This window comes from Ceratotherium simum, chromosome 4 (genome assembly GCF_057802395.1).
Source record: "Ceratotherium simum simum isolate JZ-2026a chromosome 4, ASM5780239v1, whole genome shotgun sequence".
Taxonomy (NCBI): Eukaryota; Metazoa; Chordata; class Mammalia; order Perissodactyla; family Rhinocerotidae; genus Ceratotherium; species Ceratotherium simum.
Genome location: NC_141903.1, coordinates 87,067,351 through 87,084,298, shown reverse-complemented (window position 1 = coordinate 87,084,298; position 16,948 = coordinate 87,067,351). Strand labels below are relative to the sequence as shown.

The following is a 16,948-nucleotide window of genomic DNA, read 5'->3' as shown; positions in this document are numbered from 1 at the left end:
CTGCTTCTCTCAACCAACATCCTGCTAACATAACCAAGACACAGAACAAGATGGAAACTCACCACAAGGAGAAAAACCAAGACTGACAGACAACCTGTAATGCCAGACTCTTGGAGCAATTCCCATAGGCTATAAGACTGAGGAAGCTGGACTGGGCAACAGGGGCTGGTGTGCCCTGTTTGCCTCAGGACGCAGAGCCACCCCTCCTACCTGAAAAGAGGCAGGAAGGCAGCCTGGGAGGGGACAGTGCCAATTTTTGATATGACCAGAGAAGTATTACCTCCTCCACCTCCTATATACTGTTAGAGATCACAAATCCCAGGAAAAAATGGGCAGGAGAAGAAAGGGTCTGACAGTGGGGCACACTGTATCTTGGGAAATGCCCCCAAGAGTAAAGCCCTGAGGGATGGAGATAGGAAGAGTCTGGCAGCTATGCATGCTGGGGTTACTTCAGCAGGTCAAAGAACGAGGCAGCCAAAAGAGAAGAAACATGTCAAGCAGGTCCGTCAGGTTCAATAGACTGGAGGAGGTTCAACGCCTACAGGCCACTGGGAACTGAGGGAGCTGTGGGCATCAGTGTGACCTCAAGCTACAGATTTGAGAAGGAATTAATCAGGGAACAGTGAGCAGAAGCCAAGAGACGACCATGTGCTCTGTGCATAGAGCCTTCACCGCTTATACTCAGAGAAAGAGTCTACAGCTGGGAATGATTTACTGTGGAAATGAAGATTTTCGAAAAGTTCTAGTCAGAAAGATTCAGGAAAAGCATGGGCTCTATGAACAGAAGTGTAGAAAGCCAAAAGTAGAGACAAGAGACAATGGGATGAGGTAAAAGGAGAAGATGAGATACAAAAGCACACTTGATTAGGGTTAACAGGTATTGACCTCAAGATCTGGGTTTGAATTCTGGCTCTTCCAATTGTTAGATGTGTGGCTCTCTCAGTCCGTTCAAGCTGCTATAACAAAATACCACAGACTAGGTAGCTTAGAAACAACAGAAATTTATTGTTCACAGTTCTGGAGGCTGGGAAGTCCAAGATCAAGGCGCCAGCATGGTCACCTTTTGGTGAGGACCCTCTTCCTGGTTCATAGCCAGCACCTTCTTGCTGTGTCCTCACATGGAGGAAGGAGCTAGGAGTCTCTCTGGGGTCTCTTTCTTAAAAGCACTCATCTCATTCAGGAGGGCTCCACCCTCATGACCTAATCACCTCCCAAAGGCCCCACCTTCTACCACCATCACACTGGGCGTTAGGATTCCAACACGTGAATTTCAGGTGGACACAAACGTTCAGCCCATAGCAGTGGCCTGGGGCAAATCACTTCACCTCTTTAAGTTGTGATTTCTTCATTTATAAACTGGGGATAAAGGAGCCTCTCTCACAGGGTTACTTTGAGCTGTAACGCTTGCAACACGGCCAGTGATGAGCAAGCACAGGACGAGCTCCAGAACAGGGCGCGGGCGCGCAGCAGACGTTCAGTCAACAGTAGCCATTATTATTACTAACGGGCCTAGAGGAAAACAGAACTAACTGAGGCAAAGAAAGCATTGCAAGGGAACTAAAAGCACAATGATAATCTACACTGGAGATAGTAACGAGCAGAGTTAAAACTGCAAAAATGTCTAACAGGTAAGGCAGAGGAGCTCGAGGAGACTGAGAAAAAAGACAAAAAACTGAAAACAATGAGAGAAAAGCTGAGTCGGTCATTCAACCTCCTAATTAAAGATGTTTTTGAGAAATAAGTCAAGCAGAACAAAAGCAATAAGTGAAAATATGAACAAAGAAAACTTCCTGGAGTGAAAAATAATCTCAGCATGCAGATCAAAGGGCTCACTACAGTTCAGGCAAAATTAATTTTAAAATATTTTAAAGACCCAGACCCAGATATAATTCAGCAAAAAATTTAAACTATGGAGATAATTAAAAAAAAAAAAGCCTCCAAAAAAGGTCCCAGGGACCAGCTTAACCAGAGAGATCTTTCAAACAACCTGTAAACTTCCAGAGCATAGAAAAAGATGGAAAACCATCCAAACTGTTCTACGAAGTGAGCATAATAAAGATAAAAAAAACCTGACAGAGAGAAAAGAAATCACCAAACCCACTTTTACTTCTGAATCGATCGAAAAATCCTAAACAAACCCTAGCAAACCGAATTCAGCAGCATAACAAAAATACATACACACAATAAAATTGGATTTAGCCCAACAAAGCAAAGATGATGCAAGACTATCATATCTATTAATATATCATAGTGTCAGAACACAAGACAACCCTACTATAAGGTAATCCCCATTTTCTCAGTGAGAAGCTCCAAAAGTTATTTTTTGCCAACTTGAATTAATAATAAATATATTATGGATGTTTATGAAATAGTCAGCTATTTAAAATATAGTTAGGTATGCACATTTAAAAACATACAATAAAAGAGATACATTGATCTTAAAACATTGCTTTTTTTTCCACTCTCAGATATCATGAAAAAATTTTATTTCACCTCTTCCCATGCATACTTGACATCAATATCTGTCGTCACAGGAGCCACTCTGAGATATTTAACAGTTTTCCAGAGCTACTATCTTCACTTCCGTCTGAGCACCTTTCAGTCTATATATATACATTAATCCATATATACTTTCATTTCAGGAAATCATTTATCCTTAAATTGTATAATTATGGTCTGTATAACAAAGGCTTGTTTTATAAACTTATAATTTCCAATTCTTGCAACTGTGAGGTCATTTCCCAGGAATAACTACTAAATCAGTATTAAACGTCTTAGCCTCCTTTTTTAATTGATTATTTCTAGTGGCCTCTATAAGCATTCAATACCAGCACTGATCAGAGTGCCTTGCCAGGCTGTTCAAAATAAAGTAAACTGAGAAAGACTTGCAGAATATGAGATCTTGTAAGGACTTAAGCATATGATGTCTCCCTCTTTTTTAAAGGATAAGTTTTGGGGGGAAAACAAATTTTATCTTATATTCAACCCTTTTCACAGAGGGCATATGTGGAAAATTATAGTATTGATATAGCACTCAAGAAACTGGACAGGGCACTCATGGTGGACACCACCCCTGGCCCCGCCCAGGCCCCTCAGCACACCAGTACTGCAGCACACCACAGGGAAAGCTCTGCTATATCACGAGGTCCAACAAGAACATCCAGATCATCGTCTCAGTGGCAGGAGACTGCAGCGGAGCCAGAAAGGTGAGGCCTGGCTCTGCCTGGTGGGTGACCCCTGGGCAAGGTACTTAGCATCTTTGTGCTTCGGTTCTCACACCTGCAAGATGGGTTAATAATAGTCCCCAGAGAATTACTGTGAGGATTAACTGCACTAATTCATGTAAAGTACTTAGACCTATGTCCTGCACCTACTAAGCACTCAATAAATGCTAGATTCAATAACCATGCCTAATTAAAAGGAAAACAAAACCACTCTAAAGAAAACTATTATGAGTAGAATACCCAGATTAATTCCTCAACATGTCACCTCCCACCCCCTACACTGTCACTTTACAGTAAAACTCACTAGCTGACAAGCCCTGACCCTACCCTTGGAGTTTCCAGTCAACTTCTTAGGTTTTAGCCAATGATCACTAGCGATTTGAAAAAGCCTCCTTCATGAAAGACAGACCAAAACAAAGATACAAAGACCTTAGAAGGAAGAGAGACAATGTTGGGAGTCCAAGCAAATGTAAAAATATATGTATGTGTATACATATACACCTATAAGTATATGTATGCACACACCTACAGACACACTCACACATATATAAAATTAATCGTTAAGAGCACAGGCTTTGGAGAAACAAATTATTACATCTATAAAAACAGAACTTTACAAAAAGGAATTATCAGAAAACAAGAAAGAGTTCTTGATTACTAAAAAGTATGGTGATTGCAATGAATTCAACAGAACAGTTACAAAATAATGATAAGGAAATTTCCTAAATAATGGAAAAGAAATAAAGAAAACAGGAGAGTAAAAAAACTAAGAAAATTAGAGGATTGGTCTAACATCCAAATAACAGGAGTTTTGTAAAGAAAGAATAGGAGAAAAGTGGGATGGAAGACCAAACAATTCTGAAATAAATAATACAAGAAAATTTCCCATAATGAAAGAATCTGCATTTTCAGATAGAAAGTGCTCTCTGAGTACTCAGCATAATGAATAAACCAAGATCTACACCCAAAGCACATCACAGGGAAATTTTAGAAAACTATGTTTAATGAGAGGGGGAAAAAATCACACCTATAACAGATTAGGAATAGAATGACACTGACATAATGAAAATGATTTTCAAAAATTTTCTTTCTTCCTTCTTCTTTTCTGTGTTTTCTATAATCAACATGTACGACTTTTATCATGAGAAAATTTTAATACAAAAAAAATCTATACTCAGAGACTCTAGCCTAAATTTAAATGGCTCCGTTTCTTATCTGTCTTCATAGTGTCACAGTCTTTCTCTCTGCACTGATACAGAGACCCTGCTAATCAGCGGAAGTCCTATTCATAGTGGATGCCTGGGCTGTAGAGATTGCTGAGAACAAGCCACTCCAGGGATTCACTGCCCAGCTGCTCTGCGTATGCATGATGTCCACTCATATTTACTCAGTGAGCACTTGTTTTCAAGCATACTCCCAGAATATTTTGATATTTGAAGGAAGGGAGGGAAAGCCCATAATTCTTTTTCCTTAGACACATCTTTCTATCCATTATTATCATGTCTCCACTCTTGCAGTTAGCATTTATTTCAATAAGGAACTGCTAAATGTTCCAATTTGTCTTCATTCCATTTATCGAATACCATGTCCTAGGCTTTGCCAAGAGATGATTTTCCTATTGACAGACTTACCTGTGGAGAAGATGAACACCGTGTTGTTCCAGAGCCCACGGCTTTTTAAGGCTGCGGTGACATTTCCCACTGCTTCATCCATAAGGGTCACCATTCCTGCATAGTGACGCCTGTTCTTGTCTTGGATAAAGTCGTATGGTTTCAGGTATTCTTCAGGGACCTGCAGGGGCTGGTGGACAGACTGGAGAGCAAGGTAGAGAAATAGAGGCTGGAAAGAGAGTTTGTGCAAATCAGTTAAGAGGGTATGGAAGCATTAAATATGCAGAGAGAAGTCCAGATTTATCAGTTAACAAAAGTAACGTCAAGACAACTCAGAGAATGGGTTAACGTATTTGTAAATCACATATCTGATAAGGGACTTGTATCCAGAATATATAAAGAACTCTTACAACTCAATAATAAAAGACAATTAAGTCAATTACAAAATGGGCAAAGAATTTGAATAGACATTTCTCTAAAGAAGTTATACAAATGGCCAACAAGCATGTGAAAAGATGCTCAACATGATTAGTCATTAGGGAAATGCAAATCAAAACCACTCTGAGACACCACTTCACACCCACTGGGATGGTCATAATACAAAAAACGGAAAATAACAAGTGTTGAAGAAGATGGGCAGAAATGGAAACCCTCGTTCATTGCTCGTGGGTGTGTAAAATGGTGCAGCCAGCGTGAAAAACAATTGGGCAGTTCTTGAAATTGTTAAACATAGAGTTACCATATGATGCAGTATTTCCATTCCTAGAGAAAGGAAAGCATATATCCACACAAAAACTTGTACATGGATGTTCACAGCAGCATTATCCATAATAGCCAAAAAGTGGAAACAACCCAAATGTCCACCAATTGATGAATGGATAAACAATATGTGATATATTTTCAGCAATATACAGCAATAAAAGGAATATTATCCAGCCATAAAAAGGAATGAAGTACTGACACTTGCTACAACATAGATGAACCTTGAAAGCATTATGCTAAATGAAAGAAGCCAATCACAAAAGACCACATTTTGTATGATTCCATTTATATGAAATGGCCAGAAGACGCAAATCTATGGAGACAGAAAGTAGATTAGTGGTTGCCTGGAGCTGTAGGGAGGTAGGAGGAGAGGAATGGTGAGTGACTGTTAATAGGTACTGCTAATAGGTAATGAAAATGTTTTAAACTTAGATGGTAGTGATGGTTGCACAACTCTGAATTTACTATTGAATTGTATACTTTAAACGGATGAATTTTATGGTATGTGAATTATGTCTCAAGAAAGATGTTAAAAAATGTAACAAAAGACACAAGACAAAAAGTTAAAAATAAAAGCTTGAGTTCTAAAATGGCGTAGAGGGCTCTGATCCAAACTAATAATAATAATATTAATAATAACAACCACATATTAAATGTTATCTATGTGCTAGGTACTATAAAGATTTACATATTCTACCTCATTTAATACTCAAAACAACCCTATGTTACACCCATTTTACAGATAAGTTAACTGAGGCTTAGAAAGGTTATATGACTTGCCCAAGTTCATATTAATTGCAAAGCAATTTCCTATGGGAAACTCCACTATTACGCTGTGGATATGTATCAAAGAGATGCTTTAACTTTTTGCTTTAGCTGAAAAATAAGATCACACCTTTTAGAAGAGGGTTAAGCATTTTTGTCATTTTATAAAAAAACAAGTGAATACGATGCCTTGTTAGTCTTTGATCAGGACCAAAAATAAGGCCAATTTAACTCCTGGAAACTAAAGATGTGATAGATTGATTCAATTTTACCTCTTACATCAGTTTACAGCATCCAATGTCAGTGGTATCCCAGTCAGCCTCTCCTTTCTGATGAGCGTTTCTGAGAGCACTCTCCTCATTGTGCTCGTACAGAATTCTTTAATGAGTCGAAAACCCTCAAAAAGACAATAACTGGTTCGACCCAAGAATAAATACAAAATTCTGTTAAAGTATTTGAGGCATTTAAGTCTCATAAATGAATGGGGAAAAGTTAGAAAGCAGACTGCAGGTGAGGGTTTTAAATTATATATTACACATCCCTGTGATAGAGTAAGGAGTGTACAAAAATTGGGAGCTCAAATAGACACCCAAAAGATTACCTGTAGTTCAGATCTTTGGAACCTTTTCCCCAAATTAAAATGCTAAAAATGGCTGTTAAATATCAAAGTTATCAATTTAAAACCCATTTAACTAAGGAAGTAGGTGACAGAATGAAAACCGTGATAATGCAGAACCTACGTTTCATTTGTACATTATTTCCAGGGGAAAACATCCCAAATTCCAACTCCGAAAGTCTACACAAAAAGCTTTGACACTACTCTAGCTCTGCCTCCGCTCCCCCTCAACATGCACTTTCTACTCCAGCCACACAGGTCACACGGAAACTTCTGTGTTGCCCCAGACCGTGGGGAAGGGAATCCAGCAGATGCTCCGCCCAGTGGTGAGGAAGGAGCCTGGGCTGGGGCATCAGTGACCAACAGAGCAGCGAGAGTCTGCGGTGGGAGCAGCCATGGGGGTCTTTTAGCACTAGATTAAGCCAACCCCAGCCACCAGCTGGGGTCTAGCTGGAGACAGGATTATAAACTGCAAGCCTACAGCAATTTGCAGCCCACATGAAGTTTTAAATCAGGAAATAGCACATAAAAATCTGTTAGCTTTTGTTTTAATTTTCTTGAAAACTCAGAACTTCTGACAACTCCACGCCCACACTCCATCTGGTAACAAATAGCTGGACTTTGAGAAACAGAGACCCCAATCCCAAGTGCTCTCCAGTTTTCTAGAGTCTCCCCATTGTTCTACTGAGTGGCTTCACTTATGTAGGTTAGGAGCCCGACCCTTGTACACATGCGAGTTTGTGACCCCAGTCTGGGCTCTCTGCAGCGGGCAGGGGTGGAGGAACGAGAGAGAGCGCATGGCTTAAGGAGACACGCTCACCAGGTCAGCAGCAGCAACACGGCCACTCACCGGGTGAAGGAGAGAAAGGGGAAAGGGGGTAGGTGCTCCCCAGCCAGCCAGTGACTCCCAGAGGCAACGGGCGGGTGGGTGGTGGGGGAGAGTCCTTAAAACCATGACAGGGAAAAAAATAATGATTCTGGGACCATCATTAAAGGATCTTATAAATACTCAGTATGGAAATCATTCTACTCACTTTGTTAAATATAGCAAAAACTTACCTGAAAATCTTTCCCATAATTATTCTCTAGTGGCTAAAAGAGTGACCATCATTTTTGAGGGGTTAAAATGATAAAACTATGGAAATTCTCCCATTTTTTCAGTGGTCAGGCTTCTGTTAGTTCAAACCAAAGGGGCATAACTGAGAAAAGGAAGTGAAAACAACCTCTGAGGATGAGACCCAGCCTGTCCTGTGACTGTCACAGGCCATGCAAAAGCCTCGCACTACCTGCCGACCAGATCCTTATAGCTTACAAGTATAGATACAGGCATTCCTTGAACAAAACAAGTTATCTTTTTTCCCATTTCATCAGCAGTAATCTAGGGCCATTGAGTATACAGGCAAACAGCCTTACACACATCAATATGGCTCCAGGTCACCAGGAGGAGGCAGAATGATGCATAGTGCAGTCCATTTAATGACACAAGGACCAATGTAACACATTATAGAGCATTTCCATCCAACATTCTAAAAATAAAGTTTCAGCACTGACAAGGTGACCTTTATATGTGAAACAACTCATTCCCCAATAGTGCTAGATATGAAGCATTTCTATACTATTTTTAAATTGAAAAAAAGTTAACAGAGTACCGTTCTTAGTACTACATGGTGGCCCAGTGGGAAGAACAGTTAACTAGGGCCCTAAGTTCTCCAACCACAATCAGGACCCCACCTGCAGCCACGTGTCCTAAGACCCTCCCAGTGAACAGCAGTAGCCAATTTCCCCACACCTGCCAACGAGGGACTCAGCTCACTGTTAGCCTACAGCAAGGAGCTGCCATCCTGGGCATGCGCTCATTATTACTATGCTGTCTACTGACTTGAGCTCCAACCCAATCACACCTTGGTCTTTGGAGACCTGCCAGCCCATTCTGACCGTACTGACACCCGCTTCAAAACACTGGAGTCCTGGACGCACTTTGATCTCCAAGGATCTCCAGGTTAATGCTGCACCCTGATCTCTCCCTGGCTCTTTCTTGGGTCCAGATTCCTACTTTGACCAACCCAGTTACAGCTACTGCCTTTACATCAACCCTAACTGTAACCTTTTCAGGTTTCTTAGGAATATCAAACGGAATCCTAGATGTAAATCATGACCACATGTTTAAGTATTACATAAAAGTATAACATTATTACCTAAAGTTATTAGCATATTAATAAGATGCTAAGAGTTCATGTCTCTTTCTTATTACACCATATGACTCCTAAGATATAGACTCTAAACATCCTCACCATGCTAAGAAACCTAATTGCAGTGAAGAACAAAGCCTTATTTTCATTTCTTTAGTATATTTTCCTATTTTAAAGTATAAAAATTTTTTTAAAGCATATGATATGTTTTTAAATTGTTATTCTCTTTGAATTCCAAATTAAGACATTTCTTTCCAAATTGTGTCAGGGAAAAGTAAGAGTCTACCACTAAAAATTCACATTGTTTCTAGTAGATTAGGTGTGTGAGAAAACACTTATTTTTTTTCTACAAAGTGTTGAGGGGGGCTATTTTTTTTTTTTTTACTTGAGGAAGAGTGGCCCTGAGCTAACATCTTGTGCTCATCTTCCTCTATTTTGTATGTGGGACACCGCCCTAGCAAGGCCTGATGAGTGGTAGAGGTCTGCGCCCAGGATCCGAACCTGAGAACCCCAGGCCACTGAAGCGGAGCATGCCGAACCCAACCACTGTGCCACTGGGCCAGCCCGAGGGGGGCTATTTTTAACTAAAAGATATTTTATGAATATGCTACTTTCACACTGTAGTGTTAGTACTAAGGGAATTATCCTGTAGAAAGAGAGAAAAGAGATTCCTTCCCAACACATGTGCAATGGTTATTACCAGTATCTGCCTGACTCCACCAACCGTGTTTCTGTTACAAAACAGCTCCATAGGCTTTTTTCCCCTCAAATGCTCTTTAAAATAGGCACATTTTTAAGTTCACTTGTAGATACTTCGAGTGAACTTCTTTAATGATTTCCATCTTAGAACAAGTTGCCTGTGTTACGGTCTATTTATTGCACCTGAGAAATTAGCACAGAATTAGACACAACATGGGGAAAAGATGATGAAAAGTGCAGCTCCTGGAACCGTGTGATGCATCATTTTATTGAGAATTGAAAATGTAAAGACCTGCATTTGCTGTCTTAGACTTTCTGGGGCTATTACTCAACTACTGATGATTTCATTTATTTATGTCTATGCTTAAAACTTTACTTGGAGGATGTTGGGAATGCTGGATACTGCTTCAGAGATTTCAGACATTGTAGAAGAATGACCACCTCTCATCTGGCAGTTTCCAGAATGTTACCTATGAGCAGCACCATACCAATAACTAGTCTGGATGGCTTGTGAGCTCTCAGGGCCGACAATTTTCCTCAATTCCTGTGCTTTCCCCACTACACCAGTAAAGACAGCCCACCCACAAAGAATGGTTTCACCCCGGCTGCTTCCTCTTACCCGCTTCATGTTATGGGCACTGTGAGAGAATACTCCATTGTTCCTTAATGGGAACTAATTTTTATTGTAGGCACATTATAGTTGTTGCATGATTAAGGTGGTGGTACACTGTGAACCTATAAAAGGCAGTTGGCTTCTGCTCGCCACTCTGTGTTTGAGAGGAGTCAATAGTGGCTGCTTATCAGAATCACTGGTGGGAGACGGGGGCGGAGGGGTAATTAAATAGCAGTGATGGGGTCCCACCTCAGACAGATTAATCACAATATTGGAATTGGTATGTCTTACAAGCTTTCCAGATGATCCCTTTATACTGTCAGGATTGGAATCATCACACTGAATCACACACTGAGGCTCACAATCTCTGGTTTTGGATATTAACTATGAACTAGGGAGGCTTGTTAAGAGCATTGAGCTCTGGAGTCCGACAGCGTGGGTTTAAACTCTGATTCTGACTTTCAATAACTCTGTGACCTTGAACAAGTTACTTAACCTCTCTAACCCAGTTTGCTTATCTGTAAAATGGCGCCTCCCTCAAAGGGCAGGACAAGGACTGCGGTTCCCTTGGACTTTATCTTGTTCTTTGGGTTTTTAGCTGTACCTATAAAATGCCAAGCATACAGAAGACAACTGAGAACGTAAGCCAATGACTGAGCAGTTATCTTTCCAACAACCTGAATATTGGTTTAGATCTAGATTTAAAATCTGCATATGTCTACATATTTGAAAGAATATTCCAGTTTCTTCCATGACCCACACAAGCGTGGCCACTCCAAGATGTCAGCATGCAAGAGAGATAAAAAGCCAGAAGTGGGGCAAAGCTGAGGACAGACACTGGGGCAGACCCCCACTACTGAGTTAGACAGAACAGGAAGCAACCACGTCAGAAAGGGAGTCATCGGCCAGGCACCTGGTCTGGACAGGTATATAAACCAGAATCCAAATTCTGACCTGCACTGAGGACCTTCAGAGGCCAAGTGCAGGACATTGGAAGAACCAGATAACACGGCACATTCTGTAGTTTGCTATGTCAGGTCCTGTTGAAGGACTAATTTCCTGGGTGTACTGAGGCAGTTCTTAATGTAGCCATATTGTGAGCCCAATATCTGACAACACAAATATCTGACCCAATTTTAAAGGTATTTATAAGCAAAATCCAGAGAATTTAGCTTGAGCTTTAGCTCATGCGGTTAACTCTAGGTTAACAAAAAAATGTTTAAGGCTATTCAGACTCTTTTCTATTTTTACCTATAGATAAGTTAAAAGATTTCAGCACGTACACAACATACACATGACATACACAACAGCTTCAGTATGGTACATGTGAAGAACAGACCCATCAGTACACCCCGGAAGACTCAATACCGTTAAGAGTCCATTCTCCCCAAGTTGGTCTACTGGTTCAGTGAAATCCAAATCTAAGCAGGCACTTTTTTTTTGGTAGAAATTGACCAACTGATTCTAAAATTAACATAGGAATGCAAATATCTAGAATAGCCAAAATAATCTTGGGGGGAAAAATACCTAATTAGAGGTTTTGCCCTGAACGTAAAGTTTGTTGATCTCCTAACAGAAAGTTTGCCAGAACAAAGCCTCATCTTGTACATAAGCCTATCATTAAAAAAAAGTCAATTTACTAATTACTTATAGCACATGCACATAATACACCAAAATAGTAAGACTATATCTCTACAAAAACACTATAGTCACAGTATTCCTCAAAGTGTGACCTGGGGACCACTTGCAGCAGAATCACCCTGGAGGAGTTTCTTTAGAATGCTGATGTATGAATTTCCCCTGGACCCAATGAATCAGATGCTTAGAGGTGGGCTCTGGGAATTTCTAATTTTAACAAGCTTCCCAGGCTGATACTGATGTACACTAAAATTTGAAAACTACTCCCCTAGACTTTATTAGATTTTTCCCTAAACGACAGCAGTGTTTTCCTCTATTCATCTGAAGAGATGCTATCTGAACACAATTTTGATATCAATAAAGAAGTAAGACTTACCTTCTCTGGTGGATGGTTAGCTATGAGGGCTATCGCCCTTTCGGTAAATACATTTGTTGAATACATATTTTTATATCCTGTTGCAACTTCTTCACCATCTCGAAAATCAAGAGCACATCGTGTGACGTTCAGAGCCTCGATGAATGTGCAGCGCTCATGAGAATAGTAATCTTCACTACCTAGGAGATACCCTACAACAAGAATGGGAGATGAAAGTAGCACAGCATAGAACTTGTTAAACAAACTAATGTTTCAGCATTTAATTGCCTAATGCAATTGATTACCCATGACAAGGCAAATCAAATGACAAGGTTCACGAGAGCACCATTTCTTAACATCTCTATATTTGCTAGCAGAAGGCATTAAAATGTCATTGTAAAAAAATCCAAGCCCATTCCTCAGTCAAGTCTTAGAACACAAGCTCTATCATGTAACTCTCAAAGTGGGTGATTCCACATAAATATGTTTAAAAATATCAGAATTCAAATTCAGTAAAGGTGATAACATTGTAATCTTTTAAAGCTATCTAACAGCTAAAACAGCATGTGGTTAATGTGATTTGTTACAAGTTTTTACTCTGAGATGATCACATGAATGAAGGCAGGATTCAAATAATGTTAACATTGACCTTGGGAGACTGGCTTCAAGGTTATTTAAAGAAGCAGTTCTAGGAGAAATCATCTTTAGTTAGATGCTGACACCCACTGGTGAAAGACACAAACCTTTCCAAACAGAGGATGTCTCGGCATAACTTAGGGCCAAACCATCAAAATAACATGTGGCACTGAAATCAGATTTTTCTACCTATGGTGATCTCAATTTTGCCACAAATTTAAATGGTATCAACTGCCTATCCCACAATTTAGACTTAAACATATAAGGAAATGGGTTTTCTCAACTAATAGTTGTTTCTGCAAATGTTCCATATTTTCCTAAAATATTAAAATAAGCTGTGCTGGGGCCGGCCCAGTGGCGTAGTGGTTAAGTTCGCATGCTCCACTTCAGCGGCCTGGGGTTCACAGATTCGGATCCTAGGCGCGGACCTATGCACCGCTCATCAAGCCATGCTGTGGTGCCCTCCCACATACAAAATAGAGGAAGATGGGCACAGATGTTAGCTCAGGGCTAATCTTCCTCAGCAAAAAGAGGAAGATTAGCAACGGATGTTAGCTCAGAGCCAATCTTCCTCACCAAAAAACAACAAAAAAAGCTGGGCTGCATATTGTACGATTCCATTTACATGAAATGTCTAGAGTAGGACAATCTATAGAGACAAAAAGCAGACTAGTGGTTGCCTAGGGCTGGCAGGGTTGGGGGAAAATGGGGAGCAACTGCTAATGGGGATGGGGTTTCTCTTTTAGGGTGATGGAATGTCCTACAATTGGATTGTGATGACAGTGGCACAACCCTGTGAATTTATTAACTCACTGAACTATATACTTTATTGGGTGAACTGGATGGTATGTGAATTACACCTCGATACAGCTATTAAAAAGAAATAAGCTGTGGACTCTGAGCTATGGCCCGACAAATAGCACTTATTAACCTTAAAAGGAGGATGATAAAAATGGCCTAGCCCTTTCCCCAGTCCTGAATGTTCCCTGGGATCACAACCAAAAGTCCCATACAGCTTACATAATAAATGAATTCATTTTTAATTAATCTGCTTACATAATAAATGAATTCATTTTTAATCAATCTCCTTTTCTATGATTCACTAAATTCAAGGTCTTGAATACAATGAATACGTCGGTCTTAACTTTTTAAACAGTAATCCTTTCTCCTACATGTATAACAGAAAGGGAAATCCAATATGTTTGTCAATTAATATGTAATAAAGAAATGTATCCATAAAAATAATTTCAGCCTTGTATGGGTGATCAGAAGGGTGAGGACCCTGGGGTTCTACGTGGGGTTTTTAATGACGACGAGGTGTTAGAGCTTGAGGAAATCACTCAGGTTCTTTATCTGTAAATGTAAACTGTTTCCTATCATTTGGGAGAATATATGCATAGGATATACTTGATTAAAAGGTGTATGAACTAGGGGCTGGCCCTTTGGCATAGTGGTTAAGTTTGCACTCTCTGCTTCAGCGGCCTGGGGTTCGCAGGTTCAGATCCTGGGCACAGACCTACGCACTGCTTATCGAGCCAGGCTGTGACAGGTGTCCCACATATAAAGTAGAGGAAAATGGGCACAGATGTTAGCTCAGGGCCAATCTTCCTCAGCAAAAAGAGGATTGGCAATAGATGTTAGCTCAGGGCTAATCTTCCTCATCAAAAAAGACAACAAAAAAGGTATATGAACTATAAATATTAAAAAGATATTACAAATAGCAGGATTCCAGAAATAGAACTATATATTGACATACTTGGCCAAACTGATACCAAGGAACCATGTAACAATCACACAGAGCTTTTCTCATAACAGTGATTCACAAATCTGAACTTACATGCTAAGCTTAAAGAAGATGGCAGCCTACGATTTTTGGGGAAAATGAGGAAATATTTTTGAACAACTAAGTCTCTGACTGCCTTATTTAACAGCTTTATTGAGATATAATTCAAGTACCATACAAGTCACTTATTTAAAACATACAATTCAATGGTTTTTAGTGTATTCACAGAGTTGTGCAACCAGCTCCATAATTGTCTGACTGCTTTTTACCACAACATCTAAGTCAGAACAGTGATAGTAGCTGATGGTCATTATACCCTCCTTGTCTGTGAGTCTCCATTCCACAGGAATGTGGGGTGTCTGTGCATCTAATCCCCAGTTAGCCTTCTTAGTTCTCATAAAAGGATATCATTGACCTTCTGTCCAGTTGAATTTTTAAATATAAAATTTGACCCTAATAGAAAAATTAACAGAAAAATAAAAAATATCCATAGTCCTTCCTTCCTCTTGCCAGAGTTAGGTATTGACCCATCTTTTAGCAAAGGCCTGACTGATATTTTTCAAAGGATGTACAGGCTATTTTTTCCTCTAGAATTTCCAAGATGACAAAGAGGTCTTACACCCAAGTCCGACTTTTAACCGCTATCTGAGGATATTGAGGATCTATCCAGGTTCATGAGGAAAGAATGCCATGATCGATTAACCATGTCTGCCAGAGAACACGGTCTCATGTCTGATGTCCTTGCATCTCGACTTTAACCAGGACCCAACAAGGCACTACGCAGCTGTGTGCCTCCACCGCACTGTTTGGGACCCGTATAATCACTTTTCCTGAAATGTACTTTGGAGCTTGGCCCTAGCATGAATAAAAGGGAATGCCTCAAGAAACATCTACAAGAAAACCGCCACTTTATTACTAAATGACATTTTTGAGGATGCTGTCCACCTCGCCTTCTCCCAAGGGAGAAATTTCTCTCAGGTCTAAGAGCCAGAAAATGCCTTACTCTTCCTGAACATCTGGTTTCCATTCATCTTACAAATAATGTGACTCTTGTAGCCTTTTCCTTTTCTTTTTTTTTGAACATAAGAAATCTCGAATTTCAGAGTTGAATGTGAAGCCTGCCTAGAGCCATGCAGTTTTTTTGTAATTTGGTGTCATGCGACTATTCTATCTTTTTCTACTCATCCTGATTTTTCATTCTATTTATTTTTAAACTTTTTATATTCAATGTGTGTTACTTTTTGGATATGGCAGTTTGTAAATAAATGAAGAGACAAATGGGAAGTAGGTAGGTAGCTGAATAGCTAGACAGAAAGATAGCTCAAAATGAAAAGAACTTGACAGAAAGATATACAGCCACTGGCAAGATAAATTGGTCGTTCATTAAGACACGGTTTGTAACAGGTTAAAAGAGGGCACATTTTAAAACAAACTTAGGTTTCACATTTATTTTTATAAGGTTATCAAGTCCATAAAATACTTCTTTTATTTCTTATTATCCTTCCTATTACCATTTGTTATTTACCCTTTCATTTTATTTTTTTGATTTATCTTCCCCAATCTAGTGATTTCAAAAAACAGATTTCACAAGGGGAGAAGGACGCCAATAGAAAAGAGTCTTCTCCACCATCTCCAGGAAAAAAAAAATTTTTGAACACAGTCCATGGGGAAGAAATATTCTGAACCTTTGTGAAGGAAACATTCTCGTACTGAGTTTTTCCTGGAATTAAAAAAAAAAATCAATCCATATCCCCTTTTGGTAATAAGGTTCTCTAAGAGTACAATGGTCTTGGATGTGAAAGTAGCACACTCTTCAAAGGCCCCAACATGGCATTCAGTACCCTGGCAAAGGTAAGTGCCTCTCCGTGGGCTCATGCCCGCCATGAGCTGAGCACAGAGCCATGTACACGGAGGTGGCATTAGAAAGCGGCCCCACGGCAGTGCTGACTGATCCACTCTGTGTTCAAGTTTCCAGGTACTTCATTTGATTACACTTGGGTGTGTTTTACGAGATGGCTGTACTTAGTCTGAGCTGTTAAAGAAACAACGTGCATTTCC

At 39.9% G+C, this 16,948-nt stretch overlaps 1 protein-coding gene across 1 annotated transcript in view; it reads right to left on the bottom strand.

The window, feature by feature from the left end:
• The window catches only part of ARSB (arylsulfatase B), a 168,644-nt gene that overhangs the window by 130,521 nt on the left and 21,175 nt on the right, over positions 1-16,948 (bottom strand). The window contains exons 3-4 of the mRNA XM_087430135.1: positions 12,493-12,683; positions 4,856-5,063 (exon numbers count right to left, since the gene is read on the bottom strand). Of these exons, the coding sequence (XP_087286261.1) occupies positions 4,856-5,063; positions 12,493-12,683 (399 nt within the window). The remainder of the gene's footprint in view (positions 1-4,855; positions 5,064-12,492; positions 12,684-16,948) is intronic.